This window comes from Sorghum bicolor, chromosome 10 (assembly GCF_000003195.3).
Source record: "Sorghum bicolor cultivar BTx623 chromosome 10, Sorghum_bicolor_NCBIv3, whole genome shotgun sequence".
NCBI lineage: Eukaryota > Viridiplantae > Streptophyta > Magnoliopsida > Poales > Poaceae > Sorghum > Sorghum bicolor.
The window spans coordinates 53969450-53984192 of NC_012879.2; the positions used below are offsets into that span (position 1 = coordinate 53969450).

General features: G+C 42.8%; 1 protein-coding gene across 1 annotated transcript; it reads left to right on the forward strand.

The window, feature by feature from the left end:
• Positions 337–5645, forward strand: LOC8083473. Its single transcript, XM_002437260.2, has 5 exons — positions 337–608; positions 823–921; positions 1170–1400; positions 1544–1759; positions 4607–5645. Exons 2-5 carry the CDS (start codon positions 919–921, stop codon positions 4880–4882), a joined length of 726 nt encoding a protein of 241 aa, XP_002437305.2. The 5' UTR covers positions 337–608; positions 823–918; the 3' UTR covers positions 4883–5645.

A 14743-nucleotide genomic window follows, 5' to 3' on the forward strand; every position in this document is an offset into this window, starting at 1 on the left:
AATATATAGAACTAACGTCCAACGATTTGATTTGTCCCATCAGTGAATAATTTCATTTATGATGACGAAACGAAAAAAAAAAGGAATCGATCAGATGGGGAGAATTCAGCAATTACGTCAAAGGATGGGCGTGGGTGTGGGAAAAAGGAGATTTCTTTTGAGGAGGCTTTAGCTATCGCAGGAAAGAGGCGTCGACACGTCTCCTACGCAAACCAAACCGCCTTACATCGGCGGCCACCACCGTTCCATCCGCATTTTTCTTCCTCCCATCTCCCTCTCTCTCTCGATCGCCCTGTGTCAAGAAAAAAAGAGATACAGGATATTATATATTTATATATATATATATATGTATACATAAATAATAATTTTCGCTTTCGCTGCTGCGATATATACTTTGAGACGAGACGAGACGACGACACCGCCGAGAATTCTTGGATTTCCAGAAGCCCCGAATCGGCGAATCATCCATCCATCCATCCCCTCCTCTCTCCCCGTCCAGCCGTCGTCCTCCTCTCCTCCCTTATCATCGATCCGCCCGGCCGGTCGTCGGCAGCTGAACTCGTCTTCCTCTCCGCCGTGTCGCCGTCCTTGCCCGGCCTGTGAAGCAGGTAACGATTGATATGATAGGATCCGTTGATACTGTTATTAACCGCCCTGGCCGCCGGGGCCCCTCTTGTTATTCCTTCCATCACATCAATCGTGGAAAGGTTTATCTCGATCGATCAGCTTCGTTACTGCATTCATCTTCCTTGGCCGGACGGGTTGCTTCTACTCTTTCCTTGCTAGCTTGTTGAAAGATGCCTTTTGCAATCTGTTGTGCAGGACCGGGGTTGAGCCTTTGCACGAGCAGACGAGCTAGAGTCTAATAAGGGTATAGAGAGACGTGCATCAGTTGTCGCTCTGGAGGAACCTATACCAATGGTAAAGTAAAATTCGATCTCTCTTCATTTTTGCAATCGATGCTTGTTGATTTGCCATATGCGTTGCGTATATATGGTGCGGCGGCTTTGCAGGTGTGTGTTTGTAAGCTTAATTTTACACATGTAGTAGTATATATATACATATGTAGAGAAAGAACGAACTTGCATTTGATTTGGAGGAGACGACGACGATGATGGCGATGGTGTGTGATTATTGTTGGATTATTGGTGGTGGTGGTGGTGGTGCAGGTGATGGTGAGCGTTGCGAGCCCAAGCCCGAGCCCGAGCCCGATGGTGCGGTCGGAGGAGGACCTGGGTCCGCCGTGGCTGCGGCCGCTGCTGGGCACGAGCTTCTTCGTGCCGTGCCGGCTGCACCCGGAGCTGAGCAAGAACGAGTGCAACCTCTTCTGCCTCGGCTGCACCGGCGACGCCCTCTGCGCCTACTGCCTGCCGGCGCACCGCGACCACCACGTCGTGCAGGTCAGTCAGCTAGCTACTCTCTCTACCATCGATACGGCGATCGATGATAGAGCTTATATATGCTAAGTACTTCTCCTTCTTCAATTCGCCGCCGCCGCTGACATAGACGAACACATGCATGCATCATGTATGTATGTATGCAGATCCGGCGGTCGTCGTACCACAACGTGATCCGGGTGTCGGAGGTGGGGAAGCTGATCGACATCTCCCACGTGCAGACGTACGTGATCAACAGCGCCAAGATCGTGTTCCTCAACGGCCGGCCGCAGGCCAGGCCAGGCAAGGGCGTCACCAACACCTGTGAGATCTGCTGCCGGAGCCTCCCGGACTCGTTCCGCTTCTGCTCCCTCGGATGCAAGGTCCGTCGTCGTCTTCTTCCTCCTCTCGGATCACTCTTTCTCTCCTCTTTTCACCAAGTTCCTTATTACCGTCCAGCCACGGACGACAGACAGCTATAGCTCCTCTTTGTTCCTTCTTCTCTGTTCCTCTCTCTCTCTCTCTCTCTCAAAGGGCTGTACGAGTAGCGGCATTTTTGTCTGAGGCTGGGTATGGGCCAGCAGCGCCACCACCACGGCACCCCACCGCAGTACAGCACCTGGAGGCATCGGAAAGCAGACGAATCCTACCGCGCGCAGAAAGGGATTGGAGGCACCGGACTGGGGTCTATGTTGTGGTTGTTGCCAAGCATCAAGCTCTTGACACCCTCCAATTTTTTAAAGCATTATTATTGTTTGGCCTCTCTACCTCGGATAACCACCGATGGCTACCTGCATTGCATTGGCCGCCGGCCTTGAAACGAAGAAGAACCTCTGGAATATCATCATCAAGATTGAACGGCGCGGGCTCATTTTTGCAAAAACAAGATTTTTTTTTTGATGGTCGCAAAAACAAGAATTCACGGAAAATTAATGAAGATAGCTAATCATCAGTCAGTCCTAAGAAAACATTCTAAAGCGTGCATGCATGCCCGTCCTACTGGATATGTAGTTGCTCCTTTGATGCTACATTGATTTGTGCTCTTGGAAGATACAACCGGTATCTTTCTCAGTACTATATAGCCTTATTAGGAACTAATAATGACACTCGATCGAGCGCGGCCTAACACTTGTTCGTGGTCCCTCGAGAAAAAAAGGTAGCAGTTGATGTGATCACATCTTGGCCAAGTACATCTGCATTCTCGAATTTTGTTTCCCCTTGACAATTCTTTGAGTTCCAAAAAGTTCTTTTTTTTCCTCACAATGTCATGTTCATGGATACAGTATATGCATGGGGGAAACTTGCACGGTAAGTTTGTTCTTCTTAGTTTTTATATTTATCTTCTGAGGCATTCTATGGATATATATATGTCTCAATTATTGCCCTTTGAATTTTGGGTGTGGGTGCGTTGGTACGTGTGCTGCCGTTAAATGCAGCCAAATTGAATGGGTCCAGATATCTCCCATTATAGCCCATTTCAATTAAGATTGTTGCTCCAAATAGAGACCACCGGGTACACATTTGGTAGCTTTATTGTTGAGGCGAGCGATAGCTCAGCTTAGCAAGCTTGCTGTCCTGCTGATTTCAGCTATGCCCAGCTTGCAACCGCAGCACATTTGGTTCTGTTGTTCAGCTCTTGTTTTTTTTTTCTGCGCCGGTGCTATTTTGCCGCTGAAGGCTTCTCTCTCCCTCAAAAGCAATTGTTCGTTTCACTGAAATTTGGTTTTATGTTGAGGCTTATGTTGAAATGCTATAAGAGGAAAACATTGTTTTGTTCACTGAAAAGTACTGCTGACAGATCTTTTATCTGGCCCAGCGTAGCAATGTAGCCCCCCAAAGCAAGTTTTTTTAGGTTCCAAACACCTACCCTAATTTTTCTTGCTAAGGATCCAACATACTCACATTGCACATGCATCATTCGCTAGAATGTTAGAAACAAAAATCTTAGGTTGATAGGAAAATGTGGGAAATTCACTTATACCTCAACACTTCTCACGTACAAACTATATTAGGTCCCAAGCATGGAAAGAAGTCGATTGCAATTATTTTATCCAAATGGGTCTTCCAGAATCTGGACTTAAGACATCATTTGCCCCTAAATATTCAGACCAGTTGAATCCAAAAGCTTCTAACATAGAAAAACTATTTCCACTTATACTTCGACAAACACAGTGGAGCTCAAATCACAATCACAGCAAAAAAAAATGATTAACCACGGCATATCTCACCCAAATGCAGCAAGTAAGAAACTAATCTTTCCTTGATAATTTAAGCTATATATGTCTGTCTAACTGTTGCATTAGGCACTATGTATAAAGTTTCCCTAGGAGTTGAAGCACTCAGTACTGTTCTAGTTTAGGATAAAGCTGCTTTCAGGGGAGTAGGTAGACTTGATACATCATATGCTGAGGATCTTCTATCGCGAATGCCCTTTTTTTTCGTTTTCTTTTTCAGCAGACCGAATCATCCAGTTAACCTTCTATCACTTAGAAAGGATGGAAAGAGTGTGTGCGTTATCTGGATAAAGTTGACTTCCCTGGCAGTGATGTTCTACCTTATCACCAGCTTGTTTGCTTGTCGGATTTGGGTATATATATTGAGCTATCAAGTATGGTTATGTTGATCGTCCTTGCAAATTGTAATGGTATCAAACAAATTAAAGAGAAAATACGACCCTTCAATTTCAGATCAGATAGATTTAAAATGTGGTTCATTTATGCTATGTCTATAAAAAGTGTACGTGGTTTAGGCTGATGGTCAGGGTTAATTAGGTCATGGAATACCTGAATTATATTTCCCATAATAGTTTGCCGTAGGAACTATATATCTACATTCTTTTTACTACAAAAGATCGTGTGTGTTTTTTCATCCTGAGCAGACACTGTTCATAGAGATGATAAGTAGGAAGGGCCGGTAATCAACGTCAGCTGGAGTGTTCAACAAGGAGTTGAATTGCTGTGCTCCCTGTTCGCGCACTTAGTGCAATGACGACAGATCCACGGGGATAATAATAACACGCTCCATCATGGAGGGTTTCCTTTGCTTTCTCTTTTTTTTTTTTCCACACGTCCTCATCAGCTCACTTCACCGATTCCTTGGACAGCTACTCTTGTGGCCATGGAAAAATTTCATTCTGCGAATCAATCTCTCATTTCTTCTTTGGTTTTATATACTCATTCCCTCATCGTCGATGAATGGACGTGTGATTTATTTATTTATTTATTTTACAGCTTGGAGGGATGCAGTGGGACCCGAGCCTGACGTTCGCCATACGGCCGAAGCGCGGGCAGGGCTCCGGCGACGACGGGTCCGGCTCCGACGACGACTCGTTCAGCCCCAAGAAGCCCCGGCGGATGGCCGGCGGGTTCGACCTCAGCCGCTTCGAGCGGCCGGGCATCCGGTGGTCCGACGACGAGGGTAGCAGGTCCAACATCACGCCGCCGATGAACCGGTGCCGGCCGTCCAGGAGGAAGGGCATCCCCCACCGCGCCCCGTTCTACGGTTAGCGTTCATGCAATGCAACACACAAGTCATCAATCAACCTTTAAAATAAACTCCCATCTTCAGTCAGCACGATATAATGCTGTGTGCCACTGATCAGGTGTGAGCAGTGAATCAAGCGATCCAAAATCTTCTGCTAGTGGTATATAGTAGGTCACCATACATAGCAGCTAGTATATATATAGCTAGCTAGGTACACATATGTTTAGCTATAGCTTGTTACATATATAGCTGTATACGTACATGATGCATGCATACATACAAAATAATGTAGGCGAAAGATATATCTGTACATGCCACCAGTATATTGACAAAGGTTTTCAGTATGTGTAGACATGATCTGAAAGGAGATAGAAACATATAGGTAGGGTTTTGGATTTTATTAGGTTGGCTAGTAGTAGTACGTATATATAGTAGTCGAGATTGATATGTGAAAAGGAACCAGCTAGCATCATGTATTTATCTCGGTTTGTAGTATTTGGCTGCTTGCCTGCACCACCCAATGCGTTTATTAGCGTTGTGGTGCGAAGATAAAAGTTTTTGTTAATCTCCTCCCTGCTTATAGGAGCTTATTAATCTGTACATGTACATAGAGTGTTTGTATGCACACACGTGTATGATGATGTATGTATATGTTTGTGTACCATCAGAAATCAAAGAAAGATAAGCGGAAGAAATACCTTGTGGAGTGTGTGTGTGTAATTAACTTGCCATCTGCAAGAACGTCTGAAGTTTTATATATGACTGATAAAGTGCATTTTTTTTTCTTGAGGTGACCTCTGATTTTTCTTTTTGGGACGATCAAATCGCCCGTACACGCGTGCCTCTGTTAGGTAGGTATTCTAGCTTTGGGCATCGCCATCGTGCAGTACTCACTCAATGTTACATCCCTGGAGTCGATCGATGCCGAACAGGACGAAAACGATATGCTGCCATTTTCACTTTTTTCGGCGTTGTTGGTTTGGTCCCTGCACGCACTCTGCTAGTGCTCTCAGCGCCTCACACACAAACACAGGAAACAGGTGTAGCTAATGCTCGCACACACAAAATACAGGTGAATGACAGTAATATAAGCTGCAAGACCTTGTGATTGTGTATGGCAGGGTGATGGTGGGGACGAAACTCGATCGATAAACAAATGTCACACTTCGTGTAATGTAGTATGGAGTACTCCGTTCCGTTCACATGCACAGCAGTCTCAGTTGAAGGACGAATTCTTATTTCGTATTGTATCTACGTGCAGAAATAAACTCATTTACTTTTAATAGATCTTTTCCCCCCGTCTAATATGGCGTGTCACGTCCTAGAATCCAGACATAATAATACTGCGTGCGCGATTGTTACTAGGCCCTGTTTAGATTGAAGATGAAAATTTTTTGGCTGTCACATCGGATGTGTCGGAAGAGATTTTTAGAAACTAATAAAAAAACAAATTACATAGCTCGTTAGAAAACTGCAAGACAAATCTATTAAGCATAATTAATCCATCATTAGCACATGTGGGTTACTGTAGCACTTAAGGCTAATCATGGAGTAACTAGGCTTAAAAGATTTGTCTCGTGATTTTCAACAAAACTGTGTAGTTAATTAAATTTTTTTTTATGTACGTTTAATATTATATGCATGTGTTCAAAGATTCGATGCGATGGATGGATGAAAAAATTTTGTGTGGGAAGTTTGAAATGAAGAAAGAAAATTGTGGCCCTGACCCTGACCGCGAGGCGTGGCTTGAACGCTATGACCGGACGGAGAGGTTCAGTAGTGGCGAGTCGACGACTGGAGTGTCAACACTTTTGACAGAGATCGAATGGATGGACCAGCAACTAACCACCAATTAACGAACCCCAACGGTGGCCAGCAGCAGGGTCCCAACCGACCGAAACAAAAGCTACAGGGGGGGCTAGCTAGCTATTTGCAGGCCAACAAGTACTAGTAAACAAATCACGCGCCCTCGTGCCCGTAGCATGTACAAACGGTGTAGTTTTACGTGACAGCGGTTCCCGGGCGGGTCAGGCAGCCGCCGGAGCCGCTCGCGTCGCCGTCCCGGTGTCCCCTCCACCCAAACCCACCAACCTTTTTTCAGCAGGACGGACGAGCGAGCGCGTCAGCGTCAGAATGGTGTGCCACCGGATCGGCGTTTGTAGCAGCGGGCTTGACGGACGTGGATCAGGATGGGGAACCCCGAGAACCGCGTGGGAACGACCACGCACATCGGAGGACGAGGGGAAATTCTCCTATGGCCAAGTGCGCCGTGCGCGGCTCCAAAAACAATTCGTGGAACTGTTCTCTAGCCTTTCGTTGCGATCAAAGCCGTCTGATTTTTTTTTTTTTTTTTTTAGCAACATAGATCAAGCCCGTCCAATGGGACGTCACCATCATCAACTTAATTATGTTATGTTCGTTCCAATCGAATCGAATCGAATAGTAGGAGAGGTGGCATATAACTCCAGCATGTATGTGTTAGTGATCTTGTAATATAAAGCAAGCAAGTCAAAAAAGAAAAAGAAAGAATAATAGTACGTACTACTCTGTTCTGACGGGACGGCCCAACACCTTGGCCCGGCGATCGCCTAGAGGGCCCAGGCCTGGGGGGGGGGGGGGGGGGGGGGGGTGGGGGGGCATCAGCCGATTTACACGGAGCCCATATACACCATGGCTAGTTTTCTCAAATGAAGGCAGCACCTTGCAAACAGCCCACGCGGCGGGAAAAGATTGGTTTTCTCCTCGAGTCTGGACCCACTTCCAAATCACACGTTCCCTAAAAAAAAAAACTTCCAAATGACACGCCACGACGAGTCTGGACCCTACCGATTCAAGGAGAACATGAAGGTAATGGATGTGAAATTCTAGAATTAATACTTCAATGTCAGTGTAGTCATCTAATAGAAAATGGATGTAGTTAAATCTAGATAACTTCATCCCATTTTACAATTCTACACATAATGGGTTTTTTTTTCTTTCATTCATTCTTTAGATTCCGGCCCACATACACAGTCACAACTAAGGGTCTGCTTGATCCCAATTAGATAGATTATATTAATAGTAATATTTATATTATCTATAAGATTATAATAAACTAGATTGATGATAATCCCCAATAAACTTGATTTGTATTTCCGAATTACATATGTGGAGTACCAATGACCTACAACATGTTTGAGATGGATTATAAAATTGCAATAATTCGGTTGGATTATTATAATCTAAAAACCAGAATATAGATTGTTTAGATCATCTTTAAATTATTTTATCTGACTATAATCTTACACAGTTCCTCTAATCCACATGACTGAAAATGATCAACTGCAGGCGACGTGCTCCCTCTCTCCCCAAGCTACGTCCGCACTCGTGCCACCTGGGATCCTCACTTTCTCCCTCCCTCCGGTGGCCTCTCCAATTCTGACGAGCGGATCTGGCGGGGCGGTGGGCAACGTTCGCGGCGGGTCGCGTGCTTTTGGGAAAACATAAAAGAAGAGAGGTGTTGCCTACCAGAGGAAGATGATGATGTTTTAACCGTTGGATGGACATGGCACAGATGAGCTCATCACGGAATCTAGTTTTCAGGCGTCTAAGTTATAACATCTTCCATAATCTTAGTTAGGATATAATAAGGGGGTGTTTAGTTCCTCTCCTATTCCAAAAAAAAATAGTTTTGGTTCATCATTTCACAAAAATAGAACTAAACACCATGTAAATTTTTTGGCAAAAATATGATTGTCCTCTATTTTAGAATTTGGCCTTAAAAGGTAAAAAAAAAAACTCAAAAAAGCCTCATGTGACGTTAATGAGAGCAATAAATTCTGCATTTAAACATGACTATGAAAATTTTGACATTTTGCATTTTATCGTTCCAAAATAGTTATCATTTTGTATTTTGTATTTTTTTTAATAAAAACTAAACTCCCTCTAGATACCTTGTAACTTGATTTTCAACGGGTGCGCCGCCGGCGACCCCCACCACGGAGTGTGTGGTCGGGAAAACGCTAGTACAAACTACAAAGCCATCATCAGGGACGAGTCCGGAGTCCGTCGCAAACAGAAACAGGCTACACGCATCCTGTCCCTGCCGGAAAGAAGCGGTGCGTGATGAAAAGTTGCTGCTTCCCCGGTGACCCGGCCGGCAGCCGCTCGACGTCGCTGTCCGCCCGTCCGACAGTCGGAGTCGGTCTCGCGAGGCCGACCAACTTGCTCAGCAAGAAGAGTGGCGTCATCAGAGCGGGTGGCCGGCCGGCGGACGTGTTTGACTTTGACTTGGAGATATCGGGTTTCACTAAGGCCTTGTTTAGTTCAAAAAAATTTGCAAAATTTTTTAGATTTCCCGTCACATCGAATCTTTAGACACATGTATGAAGTATTAAATATAGATAAAAATAAAAACTAATTGCACAGTTTGGTCGAAATTGACGAGACGAATCTTTTAAGCCTAGTTAGTCTATGATTGAGCAATATTTGTCAAATACAAACGAAACAGCTACCGTGTCGATTTTGCAAAATATTTTGGAAGTCTAATCGGCGTAGGAGCGACGCGAAATTAGGCCGGCCGGCAGTGGAGGTGGAACCGCTCCAATTCGGAGGCGGCGGTGGACGACTGCGAGCTCTGCCACCAAGCGCGGGCTTTTCAGCGTGTCTCCATCCCGGCCATCGGATGGGACGTTATCGCACAAATTGTACGTATACTTGTACAAAAGCCGCCTTTTGCATTACAAAAGCCGGATGTGAATACGTACTCCTACATGTACATTAGGCATTGTTTAGTTCACGACAGAAACCAAAAACTTTTTAAGATTCTCCGTTACATTGACGGCACATATATGAAACATTAAATATAGTCAAAAATAAAAACTAATTTCACAGTTTCTTTGTAAATCGCGAAATGAATCTTTTAAGTCTAGTTACTTCATAATTAGACAATATTTGTTACAAACAAACGAAATGCTACAGTGCGCTGAACCAAAAAATTTTGAAAACTAAACACGGCGTAGAAAGAGAATATGTACAGCAGTACAATACACGTTAGTAAGGCCTTGTTTAGTTCGCAATTTTTTTTAAAAGTTTCCGTCATATCGAATCTTTGGTTGCATGCATAGAGCATTAAATATAGATGAAAAATAAAAACTAATTGTACAGTTTACCTGTAATTTGTGAGATGAATCTTTTAAGCCTAGTTACTCCGTGATTGGACAATGTTTGTCAAATAAAAACGAAAATGCTACAGTAGCCAAAAACCAAAACTTTTACGCACTAAACAAGGCCTAAAGGCCATTCATAGTCTAATACAGTACTTAGGCCTTGTTTAGTTCCCAAAAAATTTTGCAAAATTTTTCAGATTTCCCGTCACATCGAATCTTTAGACACATGCATGAAGTACTAAATATAGACAAAAATAAAAACTAATTGCACAATTTGGTCGGAATTGACGAGACAAATCTTTTGAGCCTAGTTAGTCCATGATTGGATAATATTTGTCAAATACAAACGAAAAAGCTACAGTGTTCATTTTACAAAATATTTTGGAACTAAACAAGGCTATATATTAGTAGAAAAAATACGACCTTGTTCTTTTTTCTGATAAAAGAATACTCGGTCGCGTCGTATGCAGACGACCACATGGCACCCTCCGCCGCCTTGTTCATTTGTTTAGCTGTGGTAGAAAATATTATTGACTGATTTATATAAGAAAAAAAACACTGCTGATAAAATCAAGTGAACAGATTGCTCCATTCTTGACGAAACGGAAACAGGAGCGTTTCGTAAGCGGAAACCGGAGCGGCGGCAGGAGCAGCAGCGCCCAACCGATTTGGGCGCGCACCTGATCTGCCGCCGCCGCCGGCTAGGGACGCGCCCGCACACAGTCACAGACGGTACAAAGCGAGCGGCGGCGGAGGGGCGACGCGGATCGGAACGATGCACGGCCAGTTGACTCGGGTTTAGTGTTTCTCTATATTTTATCTATAATCGGCGCAGGAAAGACGCGAACGGCAGGCATGGAAATCATCAGTGATCAGTTGTTAGTTTTGGATTTGGATGATGATCCAAGCGCGGGCGGCTGAGAGAAACAATCCAATTAGCCGGTGTACTTGCCGTACGTCGGCGGCCGACAGCTGGGTTCATATCTGAGCTCTGACCTCTGAGACGTGGTTGCCATTTGCTAATAGCGATTTGCTAACAGCGATTTGCTAACGACCCGACATGTCTCCATTTGCTGTCATAAACTACTGTAGTGTACCAGGACTAGAGTTATCTGTATTCGTCTTCGTCACTGGGTTTTATTTTGCGAGCGAGGAGGAGGAATTGTGATAGTCTTTAATTTGTCACCGGGTAAAAGTTTGCAGGCAGAGAACACCGTTCAATGGTGACATTTGCCGTCACTGGACTATTCAGATATAGTTTTTTGCTAGTATACACACACACACACACTCTTTCAATTATGGTTATCTGTATTGGGCATCAAATAAGCTGCTAAAATAATAACTTTCCAGGTAAAAGTAAATGAATGAATGAAATTGCCCATGAGACCATGTTACAAGACAAATACTTCATCTGTCCAAAAATAGGTCAAATCCTTAAATTATCTTAAGTTAAACAAATTTACATTTGACCAGTTTTATAAAACAGTATATTGATATTTGACATCAAATCGCATTGAGATGTTGATGAACAAGACCTATGATAATACCAATGTATTTTTCCTTTTTACCAGGTTTTTGTGTGTGTGTGGGTTGTACTTTCTCCATCTGGAAAAAAATAACGTTTGGTTTCTTACGAAGGTTCAGTCACGGTAATAAAAGGCATTTGTTTCTACCTTTGTCTCTACATTTCTTTTTGCTTCCTCGATAATCAGGCCTTGTTCGGTGGGTAAAACTTTTGTATTTTGGGTACTATAGTATTTTCATTTGTATTTGATAATTATTGCTTAATTATAAATTAATTAGACTCAAAAGATTTATCTCGTAAATTATAGATAAACTGTATAATTACCTTTTATTTTTATCTATATTTAATACTTCATACACGTGCCGCAAGATTTGATGTGACGGGGGATTTTGAATTTTTTTGAAACTATTGTTTAGTTTAAAATTTTCTATCAAATCGAATCTTGCGTCACATGCATGGAGCATTAATTATAGACAAAAATAAAAAAAAACTAATTGTATAATTTACCTGTAAATCGCGAGATAAATTATTTGAATTTGAACCTAGTTAGTTCATGATTGAATAATAATTACCAAATAAAAACAAAAATAATATAGTACCTACAAACAAAAACTTTGAGGCCTAAACAAGGCCTCACCATACATGAAGCTTGCGTAGAGTGGCTGGGGTAATGGTTGAAATTGAGTTTAGCGAGTCCTATGCATAGTTATCTTATGCCTCAGCTGCTAATCACCACCTAGAATTGTACCATGTGTATTAGAGAACTTTTTTTTTTACTATATAGTTGCATTTTTCTGACGGAGGTAGTAGTCGTCGTGGGGCCTTGTTTAGTTCCGAAATTTTTTGGAAAATTGACACTGTAGCACTTTCGTTTGTATTTGACAAATATTGTTCAATCATGGACTAACTAGACTCAAAAGATTCGTCTCGTCAATTTTGACCAAACTGTGTAATTAGTTTTTATTTTCGTCTATATTTAATACTTCATACATGCGTCTAAAGATTTGATGTGATAGGGAATGTGAAAAATTTTGCAAAATTTTCTGGGAACTAAACAAGGCCCGAATGAATAAAATTAACCTTTTTTTTTAAAAAAAAAAGCAGTGGTTGCGGGCGACCAACGCATCTCCCGTGTGTCTCTGGGTCGTTCAGTCGTCTGATTTTTTGAAAAAAAAAATTATAAGCAGTCGTCTGACTTGATCGTACGTAGGTACTAGTACGTGCGTACGGCAAAGCTTCATCGGCAAGCTGTTTGCGAAAGGGTTCGGCCAACACGTGAATGTCGTGTCCAAGTGAGGACCGATGGTAGCACCACGCAAAGATCGGTCCTGTGCTGTGAAGGAATCAAGGAGGTCGCCAGGACATGGAGATGAGGTCACCCGTAATGCCTTGTTTAGTTCCTAAAATATTTTATAAAAATTTTCATATTCCTCGTCACATCCAATATTGCGGCACATACATTGAGCACTAAATATATATAAAAGAAATAATTAATTATATAGTTTATTTGTAATTTACTAGACAAATCTTTTGAATCTAGTTAGTCTATAATTGGACAATATTTATCAAATACAAATTAAAATGCTACTATTTATATTTTGTAAAATTTTTTACAAACTTATAGCTAAATCTATTCGTCATTCAACGGTATTTTTTTTATAATAAATCAGTAAACAATACTTTTAAACTCGAAAGACTACACTAATTTATACGAAGTTACGGATCGCAAGACAGGATCGAGCGTCCTGTTCCGCCCCTCCAAGTTCCCATGCTGCCAAAACCAAAGAAACCCATCCTTTACAAAATATAAGGATTGTTGGTTTCAAAAAAAATAATAATAAGGATTGTTTGTTCCGTTGTCCTCGCCATGGCCTCCTCTGCTGGGGCAGAATCCTACTCCCTGTGTCCATAAACCATAGAACATTAAATTAAATATAGATGAAAATAAAAACTAATTGTATAATTTACCTGTAAATCGCGAGACGAATCTTTTAAATCTAGTTACTTTATAATTAGATAATATTTATTAAATAAAAACAAAAATGCTACGGTGTCAAAAAAAAAAAATCTAAACAAGGCCTTATCCCTTAAGCGAGCACACAGCCTCGCAAGTGATTTACAGCCCAACCTAGGACTAGCCAGCCACTAGTGCAGATGCAACGCCAAATGGTATCATCATGACATAAACCACTACCTGAGATGGACGATCGAGATGCGAATCCTGGGCATGCATGCATCCTTTGGTTCCTTTTCTAGGCACCCCCCACTCCGCGTACTACATGCGCCGCACGGCACCCGCGTTCCGTCGCGAAAAACACAGGGGAATCTCACTCACTGTAACAAGAAACAGTTCTGCGGTTTTGAGCGGGGTTCGTTCGTGCTCGTGCATGACCGTGCCCGTGACTCACCCCTGCCCCCACCACCACCACCCACGCGGACGGGACGGACCACGGACGCGGTCGTGCCTGCCGTAACGAACAAGTCCTGCTCCTGCGGGGCGCGGCCTCCTGGTCATTATCCAAACTGCGTGCGGCTGACGGCGGGCGGGCTCGGAGGTTTTGCTGCCCACGCGCCGGCCAGCCGCTGGTTTTGCCTTGTTTTGTCGTCTTTCCTTCTCGACTTTGCGACTTGGACCCCTGTGGATGTGGTGTTTTGCTGTGAGGTCTGGGGGGCTAAGGTTTTTGATTTCTTGGAGCAGAGGTAACAAGGCTCGTTTTCGGATGGTTTTCAACCTATACTAGTAGAGCGTTTCTGTGGGTGCATGGGATGGTTTAGAGTTGACTTCTTCAAGCTAGTAGAGAAGTTGAGAGGGGCTTTGAGGTTTAGCAATGCTCCCTCATATATCAAATTATGAGTTATTACTGTACCTGTTAGACATAGCATATACGGATTTTTGGTATATAACAAACATTATGTACGTAGAAATATCAAAATGATTTATAGTTTAGAACATAGGCTACTTCTTTTAGAAGATCCTCAGGGAATGAACTGTCCCGACCTTAATTTCATTACCACTAAAAACGATGATTATAGTTACATTGTTATACCTTATGTCCAGAGTTACAAAAAGGTGAGAAACACAGCACAAACAACACCATATACAAAGAGAACAACACATCGCTAATAACAATCACAAAACCGACAAACCTACAACTAATAATAGATAGAGGCTCATCACTCCACCTTTTTAAGAAAAAAATTCATTTCTATAA

Coding starts and splice junctions, on each gene's coding strand:
- LOC8083473 (XM_002437260.2), top strand. Junction 1,401..1,543: donor GCGACCACCACGTCGTGCAG/GTCAGTCAGCTA, acceptor GTATGTATGCAG/ATCCGGCGGTCGTCGTACCA. Junction 1,760..4,606: donor TCTGCTCCCTCGGATGCAAG/GTCCGTCGTCGT, acceptor TTTATTTTACAG/CTTGGAGGGATGCAGTGGGA.